Source organism: Phasianus colchicus, chromosome 10, assembly GCF_987193195.1.
Source record: "Phasianus colchicus chromosome 10, bPhaCol1.hap1.1, whole genome shotgun sequence".
NCBI lineage: Eukaryota > Metazoa > Chordata > Aves > Galliformes > Phasianidae > Phasianus > Phasianus colchicus.
The window spans coordinates 21,473,200-21,495,816 of NC_143445.1; the positions used below are offsets into that span (position 1 = coordinate 21,473,200).

At 42.4% G+C, this 22,617-nt stretch overlaps 1 protein-coding gene and 1 long non-coding RNA gene across 4 annotated transcripts; one reads left to right on the forward strand and one right to left on the reverse strand.

Moving 5' to 3' along the window:
• Nucleotides 1–10: 10 nt before the first annotated feature.
• SEC62 (SEC62 preprotein translocation factor) lies at nt 11–15,835 on the forward strand. The gene is made up of 8 exons (XM_031614618.2): nt 11–163; nt 6,565–6,673; nt 7,015–7,120; nt 9,675–9,879; nt 11,291–11,383; nt 12,727–12,787; nt 13,580–13,699; nt 14,241–15,835. Exons 1-8 carry the CDS (start codon nt 128–130, stop codon nt 14,705–14,707), a joined length of 1,197 nt encoding a protein of 398 aa, XP_031470478.2. The 5' UTR covers nt 11–127; the 3' UTR covers nt 14,708–15,835.
• On the reverse strand, nt 14,254–22,573 carry LOC116243413 (uncharacterized). 3 transcript variants are annotated; one of them, XR_016469771.1, is made up of 4 exons: nt 22,218–22,329; nt 18,175–18,300; nt 17,365–17,476; nt 14,254–14,350 (listed from the first exon to the last, which is right to left on the reverse strand). It is a non-coding gene; the product is annotated as an uncharacterized LOC116243413 (long non-coding RNA). The 3 variants fall into 3 exon arrangements; XR_004169956.2 differs by having other exon boundaries at nt 18,175–18,303; nt 22,218–22,299; XR_016469770.1 differs by lacking the exon at nt 18,175–18,300 and having other exon boundaries at nt 22,218–22,573.
• Between the last annotated feature and the right edge of the window lie 44 nt (nt 22,574–22,617).

Consider the following 22,617-nt stretch of genomic DNA (forward strand, 5'->3'; position numbering starts at 1 on the left):
GCGGCCCCCGCAGCCCCCCGCAGCCCCCGCGCGGCGCCGAGGGGCGCGGCCTCCCCTCCTCCCGCCGCCTCTCGCGAGGCCTCCGCCGCCGCCCGGCCCACGTCACCGCGGAGCAGACGGGGACAACATGGCGGAGCGGCGGCGGCACAGGAAGCGGATCCAGGTAGCCGAGCCTCTCCCCACCCCTCCTTCCCGGCGCTTTGTCCCCCCTCCGCCGGCCCGTCGCTCCCTTCTCCCGTCGGGGCTGCCGGCTGCCGCCGTGCTGCCTGAGCGCTTCCCCCGTCCCGCGGCCTCCCCGCCTCGGCTCGGGCTGCGCGGCCCGGCCGTGCCCGCGGGCGGCTCGGCTCGGCTCGGCTCGGCGCCGCCGGCAGGAGCCCCGCGGGAGCCGGGCGCCTTTCGAGGGCGGCCCGCGATTGGCGCAGCCGTTGGCAGGACGCGGGCAGCGGCCCGGCGCCGACCCGAAGGCGGCGGTGCGGCGGGGAACGGAAAGTTATTCTTCGCTGCCGTGCCCGAGGGGAGGCTTGGCCGGCAGCGGGCCGCGCTGAGATGCGGAGGCGATGCTGTGCTGCCCTGGGCCGCGCCGCAGGGCGGGACGGAGCTGCCGCTCCTGGAGCGTGCGGTGCAGGTGCTGCTGTGCCGGCAGCATCGGTTCCTATAACGACCGGCGGTGCCCTCTGTTGTTGACCCCGCGCTCGTCAGTGTTTGTTCAGTGCTTATTGCTGTGCCGTGAGCAGAGATAATGTTCGTGATAGGAATCGCAGCGCCGACCAGCAGGCACAAACTCCGTGCCTCGTCGCTCTGCCCGCTGCCCTCCATCCTTCCGTCCGCTTCCCTCTCCCCATGGAGGCACAGACGTGTCACTGCAGCTTCCTTCTAGTGCCTTAATTCAGATTTCCGTGAGGGAAAAGCAAGGGGTAATTAGTCAGAATCTTGTAATCTTGTTAAACCTTACCTATCGCGGGCGTTAGGCATCAGAGCAATCATTTCGGAGCTGTCACAGGCTGCCCGCTGCCACACACAGCAATGGCCCAGCGAGGCATCCATCAGAACTACCGAATGTAATCAAATGCCGTGTGACAGCCTGGGCTCCGGGCTTAGCACAGGCTTATTCCCAGCCTGTGAGCAATAGGTTTGTTAGTAATTGCATCCGTGGCTAGGTTAACATGGTTTTAGATTGCGGCCTGAAGATGTGATATAATTATAACAATAAATGTCTGTTGCTTCTTGGTAGTTTCCCAGCGTATGTCAACAACAGTGGGGAGGCCAAACAATGAACAAAGAAGGCCATTGAATGCCCAGAGGGTGTTCTTAATTGGGCAGAGTGAATAAAGCAATATGTATTTTTCTGGCTTAGTTTTCTTTCTAACCTTTTTAAGCTTTCTTGCCACGGTCCCCTGTGATTAACGTGTTTCAGGATGGCTCTGCAAGGTTTTTCTTTCAAAAGGGAGAATGAGGCATTTGTTTGTAGGTGTCCCAAGTGCTTGAGAAGTGAGTGCTTATCTTAGAGTGATCCGTGCCCCCTAATAATGAGACTGCTTGCTGTACTCTATGCAGGTCTGGCTTATGAGTGCCCCATTGTCATTAAGTGGAGCTGTATGCCCTGAAAAGAGTGAGATTTTAGCAGAAAACAACGCTTATAGCTGTGGGAAGGGTTGATGGTGTAGAGTTCAGTTACAAGTGCTGTGTGCCCAGCAGTGGGCTTCTGAATAACTTTATATCCTCCATCACAATAGAGATGATGATAGGTCAGTGAGCTGTGGAAAAGTCTCAGTAAAATAGTTCAGAATTCTTTCAAGCTGCTTTATGTGTTTCCCATCGGAAGTGGTAACAGGAAGGATTTGTTATGAAAATGCATTCTATAAAACAAAATACATTGCCTAATCTGTATTGCATAGCTTAGGCTCTCCCTGTGGCAACAAAGTAAAAGTTACAGAAGTCACAGAGATCTTGACTTCAGAAGTCTGAATGAAGACATCTTACAGGTAAAGTTTCCAGTGTCACTCCTGACAGTAATTTCTCTGTAATTAACACAGACATGCAATAGAGAAATGAGTGTGTTCAGACAAATCCCCCTTGAAAGAAGCGGGGTGTCTTTGAACGCCTTTTACTCCAGTAACCCAATAAAAGCTATTTCATCTCTTGGGAAAAGCAGTCAGTCCCACAATCCTTGCTTAAACAAAACATCTTCATTCAGTTTCTTTGGCAGGTTGGTAACGTGTGGCACTTTGGCAGGTTTGCAATTTGATTGTTAAGTAGGCATTAAGTTTTAATTACGTTGGCCAGATTCCATTGTGCATGGTTTTATTCTGCCCATGTGGAGCTGTGTTTGTGCTGCGATTAATAGCACTTGTGTAGCATCTTATGCCCTGCCCTCTGCTCTAGAAATGTTAATGTGTATAAATACCGCTTTTATAAATAGAGGAAACTGTGCTTAAGGCCATGATTTGGCAAATGTCCCAACTGCAAATTGATGTCTGGATTCATGCTTTGAGATTCTCCTCCTGATGGACAGATAGAAATCAGGATGAAAAGTCCTGCCCTGTTGGTTTGGCTCTGCTGGAAGGAAGATGTGTAACAGCTGCATTGCTGCTTCCTGTGGGTTCAGGTTTTGTGTACGGATGTAAGGGATCTTCTGAGGTGACAGTGCACCAGTTCCAGTAACACAAATTGCATTGCAACTGGTCTGTTGTTTTTTTTATCATGAATTCTGGTAGAGTCCCAAGAGTCTGATGCACCCAGCACCTTCTGAGATGCTGACGTCTGAGTCCTCGGCCCAGCAGAACAGGAGGCAGCCACAGCTTGTCCCTGAGCTGTGGGGAAGTGCTGGCATTGCCATCCATGAGTTAGAAGTGATCTGTTCAGGGAGGTGCCCTAGTTTGATGGCTGTCCCCCAGACCTTTTTCTTACTTGCAGAGGGTGATGCAGGGGGACCTTTTCTCCTTAGGGTTGGATTCACTTTCCTAAGATGGCTAAAATGGTGATGGCTCCTTAGTGGAGTTCACCCAAGCATTCCAGCCAGTGGGAATTCACTGCAGCTACGGCAGTGTAAGTTAGGTGTTAAGAAAAGTCTGGAAAACGTCTGTGCAGATTTGGATCTCAGCGCTTACTGATGAGTTAAGACTCAATGCTTTCTAGTCTGCGTGCATTTCATACGTGGTGCTGGCTGTGTACCAAATGAATGTAGACTGCAGAAATCTCACATGAAAAACAAGGTTCTGAAAACCAAAGTTCACAGGTCTAGGAGCAAAGAAAAGTAATTAAACACTTGTTTCATTGAAATCAAAGAATTTTCATGGCCTTTATTAAAAAAAAAAAAAAGTATAAATCCTTGTAATTTTTGACTGCACATGAAGTAACTTGTCTTGTTAGTGATAATCATCATTTACTCTGTTCTGGTTTTCCAGAAACCTTGTTTCTATTGCAGAAAGAAATCCTCTGGTCTTGGGTTGTGCCTGTGATGCAGCGCAGAAAAAAAATGAGTGAAATTTCAAACCACAGTTGTGTCTTTTGGCCTTCACTGAATGGTGCCAGGAGAACCTGAATAAGTCATACTTGGGTAGAGATGAAAGGAAGAAAGAAGCTCTTGCCTACAGTGGTTTTCATAGCTCAGTTCAGATGTTCTGATTTTTAGTGTACACAGGCCTCTTTTGTTTCAGTCCCAATTAGAGGTTTAATTAAGTTGGGAGCTACAGCTGTGTATTGAAGGCTGTTCAGAAGGCACTGTGCTATGCTTTGATTTGGGAGATAATGGGAAAAAGTGAATTTGATTAGTGCTTTCCATTCACTTTGAAAATCTCTGACCTGCTTTATGGATTCCTACAGGACACAATTTTGATAGGAATGCTTGAGGGTTACTCTTAAAAATGCCTCAATATTTCAGTGCATTTAGTAGTAAGTGGGCAGGCTGAGCACTGCTCCTCCCGCCCTCCTGTAGCAGAAATTCTTCTGTCTGGCTAGATAAGAAATTGCTTTGGTTTTGTTTTTAATGGCACTCTTCCAGAATGTGTAAATTATCAGGGATCTCAACTTCCCATGCATTTTTCAGTACATAAAATTAAACTAGATGCAAGGGTCTAAAATAAAACCTCCTGCAGAAGTATTTGGAAACATTGCAGTGTCCTATTTTTCAGTTACTGGAAAGTTTAATGGTAGAATATTAACTGAGAGGACCTTTCACAGCATTCTGTAAATACATTGCTTGAAATGTTTCTTGAGTCTTTCTGTCTTTCCAGTAAAAGCAAACTTGAAATGCCAGAAAGTTTTCATACACTTTTTAAGACCATCTCATCTATTTTAAAGCTTTATAATTTATTTCAGACTGCCCCCTGCTTAATCCATGTAATCCTTTTCTAAGTGCATGGGAAGGTTAGATAGCCTGCTGGTGGTTGGCTGTTGCCACATTTGAACATAAAGCTCCGTTGAAGTGCGTTGCTCAAAATGTGTGCTTGGGATGCCGACATCTCCAGTGTGTCTGCTGAATTCACTTTGTGATGGAATGCAGTCGTCTTTGCTGTCTTTCATCTGTCGTCATGTTTGGACATCAGGGGGAAATTCTTTACAGAGAGAGTGGTGAGGTGCTGGAACAGCTGCCCAGAGAGGCTGTGGATGCCCCATCCCTGGAAGTGTTCAAGGCCAGATTGGATGGGGCCCTGGGCAGCCTGGTCTAGCATTAAATGTGGAGGTTGGTGGCCCTGCTTGTGGCAGGGGGCTGGAGATTCATCATCCTTGAGGTCCCTTCCAACCCTGGCCATTCTGTGATTCTGTGATTGTAATGGAACCATGACCATAAAAATAAAGGGCTGAAATGAAGGTGACAAGTGGAGATGGGATTGCAGGGAAAGCTTTCTCAGAACAAGCTTGGTTCAGCTCAGGCAATATCTCTCACAGGAGAATGGTTTTGCTTGGATTATTATGGAAAAATCCCACAGAAAGGGACAAAGCAAGAGAGAGTGTGAGCAGTAAAAAACTACTGGTGCCATCCGCTGCCTGCATGGTGCATCTCATGGCTGAGCAGAATCATAAATATTTAAAGAAGAAAAAAAAGTGCAGTGCTAGCAGAGGAGTTAAGTGGTGTGAATGTCTTTAGCTTCTCTGGCTGTTTTACAAACTGTTAGGAAGAATAACGTTTGTCTTGTGAATCAGTACTGTAAGAGTAAAGAGCTGGTAGGAACTACTAGAAGAGCATTATTCTGAAATGCAGATGCTGCATTTAGTCTTTAGTATCCATGGCACCTTGGAGTGCTCTGGGCACTAAGCATGGCACACGCTCATTCATTTTCGTTAAGTGCCCGAGAATTTATTTTGTTGCTATTAAATCAGATCTGGTCTAGGACTAAAGCTGGTAAGGTAATAGGTGAATTACAATGACTGGTACAACTGTATCGTACACGGGGACATCGAACCACTGTATGTCAATTATGTACATATGTGCACTGCCAGGTGGTGAATAATCATAGAATGGCCTGGGCTGAAAAGGACCGTAATTCTCATCCAGTTCCAACCCCCTGCTATGTGCAGGTCACCAACCAGCAGACCAGGCTGCCCAGAGCCACATCCAGCCTGGCTTTGAATGCCTCCAGGGATGGGGCATCCACAACATCCTTGGGCAACCTGTTCCAGTGCCTCACTGCCCTCTGGGTGAAAAACTTCCTTGTAATATTCAACCTAAACCTCCCATGAGCTGTCTGATGTTTCGTACAGACCTGTAAAATCACAAAGTGCTGGATGTGGGGCTGTTAGGATCACCTGGTTGGGTTTTACACAGTTTTTACTGAGCTTGAAATAGTAGTCTCAGATGTAGCAAACCACAGAGTGCTTTTGGTAATTTGGAGGTCTGTTAAACCTGTGTTATGCTCTTGCAAAAAGATAGGAAAGGCAGGGATGTCTGCTAGGAGGGTCATTAATTAACCAGTTGACTTTGAAAGTTAGCTGTGCAAACTGTTGAAAATTAACAGCTCTCACTGTCTGAAGTTTTTTTTTTTGGTGTAGCAGCATCTGCTTGACTTTGCATTTCCATTTTTCAGGGCTCCTTTTTCCTAAAGTGCATGTTTGGAAGTTCCATGCATTTCCAGCCATGCTGGATAGGGCTGTTCCTAGCACCTCAATTCACAGAATCTCTTCGATGCTGCTCTGAAGTTTGTCATTTTGTAGTCATGCAGTGGCACTGAAAACTCTGCAGAAATGTTTCTACTTCTTTTCAACATGGTTTTCCCTTCTCCTTCACACGAAAGTTGAGCTGCTCTGTGTTCTGTCAATATGCCTGCATTGCTGTCATTTCATACGTACTCACTCCTCTCTGTTGGTTTCCTTTGCTCTCAGCTTCACCACTGTTTTCATCCAGCCTTGAAAGCAGCTTCCCATTTGCCAGGTGCCCAGTATGTGCTTCTCAGTCCCTCCTTTAATGTGCCCTTTCTCCAGCTGCTAAATGAGTTCATAGTCATCACCTCTGGATCATTGCCATAAGATAATGAGGATGATAATGCTGCCATTTCTGATTTTTGATCCCAAAATGAGTGTTTTCTGCATGTTTAAACCTGTATTAATTTTGCATCTTTACTGTTGCAGGAGGTGGGTGAGCCATTCAAAGAGGAGAAGGCTGTTGCTAAATACTTACGGTTCAACTGCCCGACAAAATCCACCAACATGATGGGCCACCGAGTGGATTACTTTATTGGTAGGGTTATTTTTAACCAAAGAGTGGTACTGCTTCTGCTGACATTGTACTGGGGAGGAGGGATTTTGTTTCATTATTAGTTCTTTATCTAGTAAGTCTTGGTTTTACAGTATGGAAAACTTATCTAGACATTTCATAGCTGTAAAATTAATTAGATCTGAAATAAACACAATTAACTTTACACTCTGTGGGTTAGAAGCAGGTAGTTGTCAAGTACTTCAGAACAGTACCCACCTGTTTACCTTAAAAATGGAGAGGGTACTGCACTGGTTCAAGGAATGTAGATGATGATAACACAAATGTCTAACGTTTGGGGATTTTTTCCCCACTTTTTCCTCTAGCCTCGAAAGCTGTGGATTGCCTCCTGGATTCTAAGTGGGCAAAGGCCAAGAAAGGAGAGGAAGCTTTATTTACAACTCGAGAGTCTGTAGTTGATTACTGCAACAGGTATGATCTAATTCATCAATTTTAATAATGAGTATAGTTGTCAAGATGTCTGAGTTACTAAGAACCACTTCTGCTTAGGCTGCTTTGATGAAAGGAATTCACACACTTTAAGACATTTGTGTTACTATGTAAAAATAAAGATTGTATTTTTATTACTACATTTGAGGGTGTAAGATGAGAAATAGACACAACTTAGTTTCATTATCTTTGTTCCCAGAACTCTCTCATGCTTTCATTAAGCTGTTTGGTGCAGCAAGTTCCTAAATTGTAAAGTTATTTCAAGTAGGTAGGATCGGAATTCTCACATCTCCTCCCTCTGTCTGCCACGATAGCAAAATGAGAACTTCAGGGTTCTTGTTATGCCTCTCATGTGGTATGTCCATCGCTTAGAGTACTCAGAATGCTTTGTTTAGATGAGTAGCATATTCTGTCTTCTGTCCTTTTTTGGGCCTACATCTTACTCTCGAAGAGCTCTGCAAAAGCCACTTAGAAATTAAGTTTATGGCTAATATTTAGTCTGTTCTTGGGACCTCTTTTACACAGCCATCCAGCAAGGTGAGATTCTGTTCTCAATTCTAGGGCTGAGGCAGAGCTGGTTCAGTGAACTTTAATCCCTGTGCTACTTTTTCAAGAAAATGTAGTAAAATACAAACATATATTACATTAATGCAAGCAGAAAAATAAGACTTCCTTTCAAGAATCTTTGGACTGTACATTTGTTCTTTGATTACTGAAGCTTCAGGTGAGACAGTAGTTGGCTATGTCCTTCAGGTCCAGCAGTGTAATGAATGCCTACATAGTGTGCAAATAAAATGAATCTGACTCTCTGCTTTTTGCCACCAGTATCACTTGGTGCACTGATGATCCACTGGGCACAGTACCATGGCTGCAACTCATTTTCTCTTGCAGACTCCTAAATCACTGATAATGATAAGACCACCTTTGGTCATCAAAACTGCTCTCAGTTTTGAATGTTAGCCCTGTAGTCCCTTCAGGATAAGGTTGTTTAGGCACTTATTCATATTAAAAGCAAGTACCTTAACTTTCTTGGTGTAGCTATTGCGATTGTTTTGCCTGTCCTGTCCAACAGAAAACAAGGATCAGATTCTGCTCCTTCATCCTGTGTCAACTGCATTGAATAGTTCCATACTTAAAACACTTCACTGTCTGAATTCATTATACTCCTCTAGTGCATAAGGTCTCCCGGTGCACTTAACATATTGATCTCAGTTCAGGAAGTTTTCCCATGCAGGGATTTGGCGCAGATAAGCTGCAGCAATAATGCTGCATTCAGCAGATCTAAAGAGAGCTGAGAGGTTGGGAAAGAGCTGCCCTGAAGGCCATACTTGTGGGCTGCTCAATACCTGAGCCAACCTAAGCATACCGCTGTGAAGAAAATAGTTGCTCCCAAGAAAGTGATTTTCTGCTGCTAGAAACTACATAAACAATTGTCTGAAGGAAGGCTTTTTTTTCTGTTGTTGGATTTTTTTTTTCTTTTTAAATATACCCGTGTCCTGGTTTTGTCTGGGATAGAGATTGTAGTAGCTGGTATGGTGCTGTGTTTTGGATTTAAGATGAGAATTATGCTGATAACACCCTGATGTTTTAGTCGTTGCAGAGCAGTGCTGCACAGAACCAAGGACATGTCAGATCCTCATGCTGCCCTACCAGCAAGGAGCTGGGGGTGCACAAGGAGCTGGGAGGTGACACAGCCAGCACAGCTGACCCAAATTGGCCAAAGGGGTGTTCTGTACACACAGCATCATGCTGAATGATAAAGCTGGGGGAGTTGCCACTGCTCAGGGCAGTCAGTTTACCTAATTTAACAAGCAGTCCAGTACTTGATCTGCAGTAAGAGATGAAAGAAACCAAGTACAAACCAAATTAGTCTGATGTGTAGGGCCAGGCTTTTTGAGGTGAATTGGCCATTGGATTTCGTATGTCACTGCTTGCCCTCAGTCTGAAGAGCAGTATTCTGAATTTGGTATGGTCCTTTTGTGGACATTACTTGTAGATAACAACTTCAAGATTGCCCAGTACCACCTCCTTTGGCCCAGCCAGCTGAGTATGTTCATGCTGTAAGGTATGTCTGTAGCTGACATGACTCAAATGCTTGCACAAGTGCCACACTTCCAATGGTACTTTTATGCAACTTGCATCTCTTACCAAGACCTGTACGTCCACTTCCTTATTTTTGCAACCAAATACACTGACCTGCACTTGCAAATAAACATTGGATTAATGGGAAAGCTAATTAAATTGGCCTGATGGCTTTCTCCTTCCTACATCCCTACATCTCATGTATTCTTTTATATCTGTTCAAAATGCAGCCACAGAAGAGTATGGGTTTTATTAACTTTTGAACAGGTGAAAAACGGAGCCAAGCAAGAGAGGAGATGTGGTAGTTCACAGTGGTGATCGCTGTCATTCAGTTATGCTTTACAAGATTACTTTTGATAGGTAATCTAGACTGGTATCTAATAACGTAGTTGCATGTGAGCATGATTATTCCAGCCACACTTAAATATGTCATTTAACTTTTTTTCATTTTAAGACTCCTGAAAAAACAGTTCTTTCATCGAGCATTAAAAGTGATGAAAATGAAACCTGACAAGGATACAAAGAAAGAAAAGGAAAAAGGAAAGGCTGAGAGTGGGAAAGAAGAAGAGAAGAAAAGCAAGAAGGAAAGCAGCAAAGATGAAAAAACAAAGAAGGAGAAAGAAAAGAAAAAGGATGGTGAAAAAGAAGAGTGTAAGAAGGTAAGTGAGGTCTTTGAGAAAAGAGACAAACCTGTCAACAGAGAATACAGTGAGTGATGTTGTGAAGATTACATGGGCTTAAAAATGCAGTTGGTTGTTCCAAAGTATGAGATGCTTTTTTTTTCTTTGCCAATCTTAGTCTCTAAAATACACCTTTTTACACTTTGGAGTTCTAGTTCTGATTCAGATCAAAGCAGACACTTCATTTGTGTCTCTGTGTACCTCATCATCTTGTAACGTGGGCTAAATTAATAAAAACTGCTTCTGTTCAGCTTCAGTGGGCACTGATGCTTTGTGCAAGTGTACTGTAGCATAGATTGACATGTGTGTATGTGACCTAACATCTCAAAGCAGTGCAGCTGCACACGTAAAACAGAAGAGCATTTTTGCCATGTTTGGTGGTAAGAAAGTTTGGGATGTGATCCTTGGTGCTTGTGAATAGTTCTGTAGTAGTGGGCCATGTTGGTGTAAGGGAGATCCGTTTGTAATCTACACAGTGCTTAGACTTCACAGATCTCTCATTTATTTTCTTTACAGTTGACACTCGCTGAAGAGGGGTGTGTTATTTGTTATGTGTTCAGTGGTTGAATCCAGCAAGAGTTGGTAGGATAGCCTCAGAAGTTAGTCCAGCTCCAACAGTCTAAAGTGAGGTAATGGTACACATTTAAAGGCGTAGTCTGCCTATGCAAAGGTCTGGATCTCAGAAGAAAGTTACATGGCCAGTAAGGAAATTATAAACAAAACAAACTTGCTGACAGCCTAAACAAAGAAGCCAGTATAAGATATGAGATACCTTAAAATGCTGATACTGGAAGTTAGGAACTCCTCCAGTTCCCTGTTTCTGAAGTGTTACGTTATTAAATGTTAATTTTTAATCCTTAATTATCAAACTGATATTTTTGTAGCTGATACAAGCCAGTGGATGCTAACTTAGCAGAGGGCAAAAATTAGAAAGTTTATTTCTAGCAAAGAGAAAGGAGACAGGAGGTAGGGGAGAAGCACAAGCCATGAAAGGAACTGAGGAAGGTAGAGAATATAATGGCAGAAACTGATTCTGAAAGATGTCCATGTGGTAAATGTGGCACCAAGCTACCAAATAATTGCAAGAGAGTTGGTGGTCTCTACACAGACTGTTTATGTCAGTGGAGCTTTGATATGCATTTAAACACATAATGCAATCCTGGGGTTATAGTATTGTCCTTAGATACTACATAAAATAAAATTTCTCTGTCCTTACAGTATTCCTTTATCTTTAGCTACTCAGGAGAACAGGAGGAAATAAAACATCTTTAGTTATGATCACATTTGATATATATCAAGTTTGTGAAAAGTTATCAGATTCAATATATTCAAATACTAGAAGTTAAGACCCTGTGTGTGCTTTTTATGTATAGTTTATATTTGTCCTCAGGATGATACCCCAGGCACACCAAAAAAAAAGGAAACTAAGAGGAAATTTAAGCTTGAGCCACATGAAGACCAAGTTTTCTTGGATGGAAATGAGGTAAGATTTATGGGTATTTCCTAAATTTAATGTCAGTGTATTATTGTCAGATAATTTACTGGAATTCCACAGACTTTCTTATCCTGTTGAAGGAAGAAATAATGATAATGTGATGGCTGATCTTGCAATTTCAAATTTCAGATATCAGCAAGATTAGAGATTAGATGTCTAATAGAAAACGTAATTCCCAGTAGTTTATGTTTTTGGCCATGAAGTGAAGCAGAATATTAAATACTTCTAGTTGCATCACTCTGAAAGTCTTACTGCCTTTTCTTAGGTGACCTTTGGTAGTTTGCATCGACTCCTCTTCTGAGGGCTTCTGCTTACTGGTACTTGGCTTCTTCTTTGAACTGTAACTGTGAAAACAGTTTAGTTGGAGAATAAAAATAAAATTAATTGTACTAGTTCAGAAAACTCTACCAGGAAGCATCTTTCCTAAGGCTGAACAATGCTGGTTCAGATGGATCCAGAATCCTCATGCAAACGTTTGAGCGTTGCAACTGTAGACATTTAGGTGAGCATGCTGTGGCAGAGGGTACAAATGTATGTAGTTGAGGGCAGCAGATGGGACTTGAGCTGAATTGAGCAGTTCTGATGCTTTGTTCCATACGTTGTCTTGTTTGGTTATTTTTGTTGGTGGTGGTGTTCTATTTTTTTTTCCTTTTAAAGAAAGCTCTTCAAAACCAGAAGCAATTTTTTTTTTTTATTTGGCAGACTTGAGAAAATTTTTATTTTCACAAACCTTTTTCTGTGCTTTATGCTGAGCAATACTGATGCATAATGGAAAAACAGAAATACAAGAAAAATCACCTTGATTCATAATACTCTGAATCTTGCATTTCCTCGTCACTTTTACTGTTGGAATGTTCACATCACCTGTAAATTAATCTGGGTAATAACTTCTTTCATGAAGTAATTCTTCAACAGATGCATTTTGAAACTTCTCATGTTTTTCTTAACCAGCCCAGAAATGTATTCCCTCCCAGCAGGAACCCTTCCCTTCCAGCCACTGCACTGCACAGTCCCTTTGGCTCCCGCCCTCAGGCTCAGATTGTGATCAGTACATACCGAGGCAATCAGTATAGGCATGCAGGCATGCAGCCCCATGGCTGTCTCTTTTGGCGGCTTTCTCACAGACACAAACCTGTTTCAAGTGCTATTCAAAGTGTAATGCTTCTTATGGGGCAATACCCCTTGCCCTCCTTTGGTACTGACTGAAGCACAGTTGGTTCAGTGCAAAGCAGCCTCGGGTGGCACTAAGATTTTGAGTGAGGGGAAAAAAAAAAAATTATCCTGTATCAGAGAGCTTTTTTTTCAAGTGTTAAACATTATTTCTTTTGTAGGTGTATGTGTGGATCTATGACCCTGTTCACTTTAAAACGTTTGCCATGGGACTTGTTCTTGGTAAGTAAGAGCAGACGTTAGCAAGCAGGCATGTTACCAAACAGGAGTATCTCTCCTTGGAGAAACTTATCTTCTTCCTAGACAAAACTTTTTTTGTTCTGTTTTAGCATGATTTGACAGCAGTCGCATTATGTGAATTTGATCTTGGGATGCAGGGAGGACAGTTGCAAATAAAATAAAAAATACAGAAGAGGACACAGCTGAGACTTGCATTAGAAAATGTTTGAATTTGCACAAGGTTGCAAGCTGTTCATTTCAGTGACTTTAAACTGTAAGTTGCCCCATAGGTAACTGTTGTGGATTATATACAAATGTGAATATATTAAAGGCATTAGTGAGGTCCCAGCTGATGGTGCTGCTAGTCCAGCACCCCGACCTGTACCTGGTACTTTAGCTTTTCACAGCAGAGAGCCAGAAGTGTCACCTCCTGGGGCTGCATTCAGCTCTGATCAGTTGGTGGTGCCCAAGGACTGCACCCAACTCACTCTGCCTGCTTCCTGCTGGGCAGGTTACAGGCAGCTCCCTGCTCGCCTTTTTGCCTTTTTGGAAGTGTTCTCTCTGGTGATCAGGTACTTGCTGCATGTGGTATTATCCTAGGTGTCTGTCTGCCAACCCATAATGAAAGCAGCAGTGGGACTAGAAAAGATTTCAGTCAAGGCATAAAACAGTATTATCTAACTCATATGTTGCTAAGCCAGTACCTTGAATAAATGGTAAGCCTGGAAACTTCATATACATGTCGGGAAGAACTAATTATATTTCTCATACTTTCCTTTTTATCTTTCTACTTAGTGATTGCTGTTATAGCTGCAACTCTGTTTCCACTTTGGCCAGCAGAAATGCGTGTTGGTGTCTATTACCTCAGCGTAGGTGCAGGCTGTTTTGTAGCCAGTATTCTTCTTCTTGCCGTTGGTAAGTGTCAGTAACCTTCATTTCTTCAGTAGGTGAAATTTAGAAGAGCAAAAATGTACCATGCACTAAGATGTGCGAATCTCTCCATTACCTCTGATTAATTTGTTGTTAGCAACAGCTAGACTGATTCTGTGTCCATATTTCCCAGGTGGCCGCTGGGTGTCAGAGTTGTGCCACAGAAGGAAAGAAATCTCCAGTTTGTGTCACCTATTTGTGTTTCCTGTATAGCAGAGATTTTACTTCCTCAGTTTAAAACCAAACAAAAAAAGAAACCAAGAAGCCCATGCAGAACCAAAGCCAGAGCATAAGAACAGATTCTGGAGTAAGAACGATATAACCAGGGTTTGAAAGCATTAAGAGCTAAATCATAGATGATATATGATTACTGGGGGCAGGGAGAAGGGCTTAGTAACAAAAATGAGAGATTTTCCCAAAGCTTGTTGCTGTTGTGGCTTTGTGTGGATGCTAGCATGACTTACACCAGACATCACTGCATGTTTTGAATGCTACGATAACAAATTTTCAAACTGTTTTAATACAGCTCGTTGCATCCTCTTCCTTATTATCTGGCTCATCACTGGAGGAAGGCATCACTTTTGGTTCCTGCCAAACCTTACAGCAGATGTGGGATTCATTGACTCCTTCAGGCCCCTGTACACACACGAATACAAAGGACCAAAAGCAGACTTAAAGAAAGAGGAAAAATCAGAATCCAAAAAGCAGCAAAAATATGACAGTGAGGAGAAATCAGATAGTGAGAAGAAGGAAGAAGAAGATGGGAAAACAGAAGCAACGAGGAACTCTGGAACGGAAGGCTCAGGAGGAGAGCGGCATTCAGACACAGACAGTGACAGGCGTGAAGATGACAGGTCCCAGCACAGTAGTGGAAATGGAAACGACTTTGAAATGATCACAAAAGAGGAACTTGAACAGCAAACAGATGAAGGGGATTGTGAAGAGGAAGAGGAAGATGACACTGAAAGTAGGCCTGCAGACGAGAAGTCATAACTCGCTGTGCCTGTGGGACTAAGTATGTGCAAATGGTTGGATTTTCTTTGTTGGCTGATCACCAAAACATAGACCATACAGTAGCATCTTTGTTTGCTGAAATATACATGTTACCAAACAGTTTTATATCTAGTTCCTTCATTTTTTTTAACCATTAACTTGATTACTTGGTACTATGTTAATCATTAATATACATTTACAGAAGTTTTATCAACCTGACAAGTTTTCTATTGATTAATAGATTGCCCAGATCGTCCTCAAACACTGAAAACCACATCTTTCTGGTACTTGCATAACTGGTCAATTAGTTCTGCTTCTCAAACTTCCTTTTGTAAAACAGGTAAAAGTTGAATGACCAAATCTCAGATTATTCCTAGTTCTACTCATTTGATAGCTAGTTAGATAAAGCCCTTCTTAGCCCACAGCTTTCTTGATGTTTCTTGATTTCCTTTTCAAAAGACTGTGAAAACCTTCCTAAAGAAAAGTAGTTTTAGCAGAAGTATTTTGCTGAAAATATAAAAGCTGGTAGTGCTGAATTTGGCTGCAGTGTTCTCTGTTTCTCCAGACTATGTGCCAGCAACTTAGGAAATCCAAACTGTTTTTGTACATCTGGTTCAGAGAAAGATGTCATCTCCAGCAGGTGAAGGAAACAGCATGGTTTGGAAGTAATGCCTGCTTTCTTTCTCCTGCTCCATCATAATTAAAAAAAAAAAAATATGTATTCTGTACATAATTTACAAATAAAGCAAACCATTTACTGTATCTGCTACTTATTATTTAGAGATTTGATCCAGCATTCAGTTTGTATTAATAAAGCCATTTTGTGGTGTGTCTATCAGAGAAAATGCAAGTCAAGAGGACCTCACAGAGTATTTGTGTATGATCAGTAGCTGTTCCACAAGAGCTTTAGTTTTGTGCCAACATTCCATGTATTTGAGTATGAGTAAATTGATCCTTATTAAATGAAAGCAAACAACATAGCTGTATGTATGCCTTAATGTTAAAACTTTCTATTTTCTGGAACTGGAATACTTTTTAAACAGAAGAGACGGGAGAGTATTCGCTTGTTCAGAAATATAGATAATCAAAGCTAATATGAAGTGATGATAAATAATTTGTTTATAAATATCTTGAAGTAGTTTGTGCAGTTTCTCTTATGCATTCCTTATTTATTGGATGTTTGGAGGATATGCTGTATGTTTTGGTTAACTAAACATTTAAGAAGTTAAAACTTGGCATCATTCCTCTAGATCACTTAAGCCGAAGCTGTAGATTTCATTGTTTCCTGAACCAGCTCACAGAAGATAAGGGTAACCTTATCTTAGTTTCATTAACTCAGCACTTCTTTTCAGTCCTAAATTGCTTCCCCTTCTTTCCATCATTAGCATTTTGGATGAAGATACCTATTTTTGTGCAAACACGTTTTAATGGGGGGATTGATAGCTCATGGACACGGTGTCACTTGTTCCTTAAATCTAGATATTTGATCTATAAGAAAACAGATAAATTGGACCACTTTTTAAATGAATATAACATCAAAATTAAAGGGCCCATTATAGAAATAGTTTGACTTCTGGACACTTGTATGTTAGAACTAATTAAAATAACAAAGTCCTGTCACCACCTTCATTACCTTACTGAGTTAACGTTATGTGATGGTAAAGGTCTCAGCTAACAGCCATTTCACTCATTTCAGCAGCTATTTTATGCTTTGCTAGGTGCTAGTTTTCTTTGTGCTTGCATTTTGCATCCTCACCTCTAGAGCTGAGAATAGAACTGCAGCCCTTTCTGTGCAGTGGTCTTCAGCTGGCTGCCTCTGATTTACAGTACATCTGACCTTAAGAGCAACTCTTACTGACTGCAGACTGCTAGCTAACTTACTGTTTACCATACAAGAGCAGAATTATAAAGTCTTTTTTCTACTGAAGACATCCCTGCAGTTCATTTAGTTGGATTCCTGCTGCTGCCAACAGGAGCTGAAAAAAGTTTGGCTGATCTCTTGCATGTGTATCTTTCAGAACTTAGTATTTCAGAGAGCACTGCTATGCACTGAACGCTGTAGAACACTGTTACGGCAGCACGTCTAGCAGCAGGCAGCTGATTGGCACTTCTTGGAGAAACTAACACAGTAGATGTTAGTTGTTCTCTCATAAAAGTGAAAATATTCTTGTTTTCTACTTGGTGAGAAGACAAAGTTGAATTGGCAAAATAATAAAAACTTAATTTAGTAATATTGCCATGTACTACCTGTTAGGTGGATGTGTGACATGGCAGTGATATCCACCTGTGCCTAGAGACAAGGATCTAGGTTACAAAATGCATGAAAAATGTGTACTGTCACCTTAAGGGAGTTCCAAACTCACACAGTGTAGAAATTGAATTCACCTGCAGCTCCTTCACTTGATCTGCCATGAACAACTCTGAATCACAAAGTAGTAGTAGTGTAAAGGAAGAGAACTTGATGGAGGTGCTCAGTGGTTAAGTAAAGGACTTGATGACCCATGACCCATTACTGTAACCAAGCATTTTCTACAAACATTCCCCAAATACTTCCAAATTACTTTAGAATGAGATAATGATAGAAGATTACAATATGCTCATAACAAAACTGTGAGTGCGCTTACAAACAAGTCAGAGAAAATCAGAGAGGTACTTACCCAACATGTACCTCCCTGTTGGGCCACTTCTTACATCACTTATTGCAAAGTAAATGTCTTCTTATTGGTACTGCCTTAACTGCCAGCACGTAGGGTGACCATAGCATGTACCCTATGTATAAACACATAGATATGTTATCAGAATGTTATTTAAACAACATTTAAACATTAGTGGCTATTAAAGGACCATTGCAAGGACTAACAAAACATCCATATGCAATAAAATTGTACAGTGGTCTTACTGATTTTAAGCCCAACAATCTATATAGCCAATATAATTCTCTGATTATTTTTCCTTGCAAGAAAATAGGATTACGCTTAGCTCCTGGAGGAATTAAATGATTACTGGCAAAACAGAAAATGGTACTTAATGCAGATCAGTGTTCTGTGGACATTTCACTCAAAAACCATATAGCTGTTTTCTCTGAAATTTGTAAGCATACACATTTTATAAAATCTCTGCATATATATGCACTGCTCATTTATACCCATTTCAGTTTCTGTTTGAAAGCAATACTGAACTTTCACAGAGCAGCATACAGCATGATGATGGCAAGAAAAATGAAGATTGCTTCAATTCTTCAATCAATTGCTAAACTACATTTTAACCAAAACTTATCCTCCTTTGGTTACATCAGGAGAAAGGCTGACAAGCACCTGCCTTGCTTAAAATTAAGCACAGAATATGCAAACATTATATGTAGAAATGTTGAAAATATTGCTGCCTGGCTTAACCCCTTCCTGCAATCACCTGCACATCTCAGCACATAATACACTGTGGAGCTAAGCTGTCTCAGCTTGAAGGGTTACCTTCCAGCTGCTCTGTGAATTTGTCTTCTCTAGTAGGGTCACACAGACAGCAAGGCAACATTCAGACCTCACAGTTGGCATCCGAAGCACCAGGCAATGGAGGAACATCTTCCAAATGCAGCTGTTCTACTGGCAGAAGTTGGACATCCCTGTCAGAATCCATCTGTTGGCAGCCTCAATTCAAGTGAGCTCAGTGTACACAGTAAATCCTTTCCATCTTCCATGCAGCCCTTCCCTGCCCTTTATGTCCCTCATGCAGTTGCTGAGGTGCTTCCCCATCACTATCCTGTGTCACTATCTGTGCAGCAACCACCAACCTAAGCAATTTACCAACTAAAACAAAAGTACCACCTGGAAAAACAACCACTGTGGAAAAGAGAAGCATCAGTACCTACTGTTCTCTTCCATGGAGCTGTCACCACTGTCACCATGAGGACAGACCAGCTCTTTCATCACTGGATGGACCTGGCTGTATGCTGCACAGTCCGGCTCTTCATAACAGGGCTACATCCTTCCCCCCAAATTTCCCTTGTTCTAATCTATTCCCCCTATGCTGCTATGCACTGCCATTAGTTGGCGTTAAATACAGGTCTTCAGTCCACCCTAATTTACAAACCATCCTCCCTTTCATGGAACAGACCCCTCTGCACGTGGCCTTTTGGGCCAGCCCTGCTGAAGGAGCTCATGGCTTTGACTCAACTTCTGGAAGGCCCGTATTGCTTTGCTTTCATGTACTCGAGTTTAAATTCTTCACAATAGATCCACAAATACGTAACATCACAGATTATAACCAAATACTTTAAAAGGAACTTGAAGAGAGTGGTATGAAACACTCCAAGGCTCTGCTGCACACTAGGACTGCACTGTAGCTTCTTCACTTCACACATAAGGAATGGGACAAAACAGCCTTATCAGTGTAAACAAACTCAGGCTGAGCAGCTGCTGAATGTTTTCAATAGACTTCCTGGTAATGGCTGGTACAATTTCATTAGGGCTTCTCGTTTTATTTAATAAAACATTGGATGATTTTATTTGTAGTACAGCAACAGGTGCAGGAAAACAAAAGGCACATTTCCTGATCCGATTGTGTCCACAAAGAGTCCATTACTCACGGGCTGACACAGTGGGCATTCATTTTGCCATGTGTATTTCTTACGTGAAAATAATGACCAGGCAAGAAAAATAAGTGTTTTATGATAAAGGACTTTGGAGATGAGTTAGAGTTAGCAATAGCACAATGCAAATGGTTTCAGTGTAAATTCAAGCGAAGAGCGAGATAAGAGCATTCAGTTGATACCAATCATGCTTTCGATGTAGATTGAAATACATGGTACAGGTGGTATCCATCATTAATCCTCATCACATAAAACAGAAACCAAACACAAAAAAGTCTGAGCTTATGATCCTAGGGAGTACGATGTAGCCAGGATCCCATGAAGGGTGCAGGTGCACTCCATTTTGGCTCCCCTTCTTAGCTTCTTGTCCCAGTGACCAACCAGACAAGAGCTGGCTTTTACGAAGTACTGCTGCCATGTAACGTAATTTTCAGAGCCTTATACTTCTGTTTTTCTTCCAGTACTCTGAGATATTCTTCATGACAAAGAAAGGTACAGAAAAGACTGCAGTGCCATGATGAGCCCTGGGGAAATCATGTCTTTTGCAGTGAGAACATGCTGTGATCACACAAATCGAAATACTACTTCCAAAACACACATCAAGGCTGGCAACAGCCAGCCAGCCAGAGCCACTTATTCTGACACGCTCATGTCTTCTGAATGGGAATAACATGCACATAGCAGCAACAACAGAAAGAATCTTCCATGCCTTCAAAAATCAAGCAAGAATATTTCTTTTCATCTCTATGCCTTCACTAACAAAGCAGTTTGTTACCTTTACCTGTCTCCTCACTTCTTCAGAGATGCAAAACCTAAGATGAGAAAGAAGGAATGTACATTGCACCTTTAAAAGGCTCTTGAATACATGGAAATATCTTGCAAATGGGACACTGGTGATTTTCTTCATTAAAAAAGAAGCTGTCCCTTAGCACACATTTCTTAGTTAACACCTTTATTAAAATCTTCATGAACACCCTCCTGTCCTTCTGAGAGGTGGCATTTCAGGAACAGCAAGCGCACAACTGCATGCTCATCAGGTCATTGCAAAACTCAAATTGCTAATCCTGTGCTGACAAATCATGTGATGATTAAGGCATTAAACCTGTTCTGCTAGGTAACACCCAGCTAAAGGCACATCCAGGAAACAGAGAAGGATACAGGAAAGGCTCTATCAGATGGGCACCCATCTCCACATCTCCCGCAGCTGGTCTCCTGCTAGCTCTGCTCATGGCTCTCATGTCCATTCAGCACCAAATTAACTCAGAGCCCAAATTTTTGGAGTTTCTCATAATAACTTTTCCAGGAGTTAACAGCCTACACCTTTGCCCTCACGTGACAGCAAAGTGCATAAATATACTTATAGATCTCCCAGTTCCCGTGTGGCTTGAGGCATCCCAGATATCTAAGACTTCTTGAAATACACAAAGATGAGATGTACATTTCTGCCTTCCTGAATAAAGGGTAAGAAGGCAACCAGGTTTTGAAGAACAACAAAGCCCAGATAGGAAGAACTGTGGGAAAAAATTTGGGGCTGACTACCTAGGAATCATTACCATGATGTGATGAACACAGGTTAGGAAGTTGTATTTGTTATCTGCATCTGCCCTTGTCTCAAGGGAACCTCCAGGCCCTCAGTCAGGTAGTGCTGAGGATGAAACAGATGCAGCAGAAACTCCACTGCAAGGAGAAACTTGTGAGCCATGAAGTGCTGAGCTCTGTCACAGGTGGAGGTAGAGAGCAGAGCACAACACTGTTCCTTGAGAAGGATGCTAGCTGCATTCAGTCTCTCCTCTCTGTTTCTTTCAGAAATGAATCAAGTTAGATTTAAAGTTAAAGCTTTGTCCTGTTTCCTTTCCCATTCTCCTAAAATCCTATGCTCACAGTTAAGTTTAACAACAGAAACCAAACTACGATCAAACAGCAGAAGGAACCAGAACCTGAAGAAGCATCTATGAAAAATTTCTTTCAAGTACAGGGGACACAGAACCCCAACGTGACCTTGCAAAGCAACTTTTGCAAGAGGTCAGCTGTATCATTTCAAGGACCCACCTTCAATGTTTTCACACAGCTGCAAATACACATTCATTTCTCAGCCTTTCTCTAGTTGTGCACACATGAATGCAGCTGCCTTAATCAAGTAGGATAGGCTCAAGTCGTTATTTAGGAGGACAGCATTTGTCAAGTGCCTGTAAGTTTTCCTGCAGAGTTGTAAACTGAGCAGACACTGAAGATGAACCTGACCTAATTCAACAGAGAGCGCAAAATGAGAAGGAACTGCCAATGCAAAAGCAATGCATTTGGTCTTGATGGCATCCATCTTGCATTACAGCCTGCTTGAAAAGTTCTAACGTTAACTTGGGGATGCTGGGTGCAGCAAGGTTATCCCAAAGCACAGAGCACGCAAAAGCAGCTGCCAATGCCCCCTTCCAACAAAAGAGAGCTGCACTGCAAGGGTCTCTGTGAGCCTGTGGGCCACACGGAGCCTGCTCAGAAAGCTTGCGGGGCACTGAGCTGACACACTGTGCTAACATCTTCATCAGCAGAAAAAATTCCAGAGCACCTGAGAGGAAACCGCTCTCAGGAGAGGTCTCACCAGCCACGTGGCACTTTGTACACACAGGCCAAACATGGACAGATTCAGCAAGAAAGGCAATTAAAAATGCTTCCCTCTCAATGGACGCCAAACACACTAAGAATACAGCTGCCTTGATGTTCTGACATCAAGATGCAAGTTAAATTGGGTACCGCATCACATCCAGAACGCTCCCACACGTTTAGCTCTCCAAGGCCTGACTATGTCCCAGAAACCACACGTTCTGCCTACGTTTCTGCAGGAATCATCTAACAGATGCCACTGACTCCTGCCAGCACCTCACTGAGGCCGGCTGGGCAGCAGCACCGCTGCTCTCTGATCACCCCAGGACTCACCTCACCACCTCCCACACGGTGACCCGGGCCAGGCAGGCGCCGCAGCTCTGGATGCCATCCTGCACATGGGGCAGGAGCTGCAGCAATGAACTCGCAGCCTCCACGTTTTGTCACTCAGTAGATTTGTCTCCGAGTTACCAAACACATCATAGAAAGAAAAAAAATCCCGGAGTTACAGCTGAAAGCCACAGCCAAGGGAACAGCACAGCCACAGTGGGACATGCGCTGCTCTTATGCTTGCTGCTGGATGATGGGAATTAAAGCAACAAATGGAAAACCAAATTAGTAGGCTGATCTGGAAGAGGAGAAGAGCTGTTATTGCCTTTTTTTTTTTTTTTTTTTTTAAATTCTATTAAGTAGATTGCTACAGGATGTCCAGGCTAAAAAGCCAACCCATTTA

Coding starts and splice junctions, on each gene's coding strand:
- SEC62 (XM_031614618.2), top strand. CDS start 128: ATGGCGGAGCGGCGGCGGCACAGGAAGCGGATCCAG. Junction 164..6,564: donor GGCACAGGAAGCGGATCCAG/GTAGCCGAGCCT, acceptor TTACTGTTGCAG/GAGGTGGGTGAGCCATTCAA. Junction 9,880..11,290: donor AAAAAGAAGAGTGTAAGAAG/GTAAGTGAGGTC, acceptor ATTTGTCCTCAG/GATGATACCCCAGGCACACC.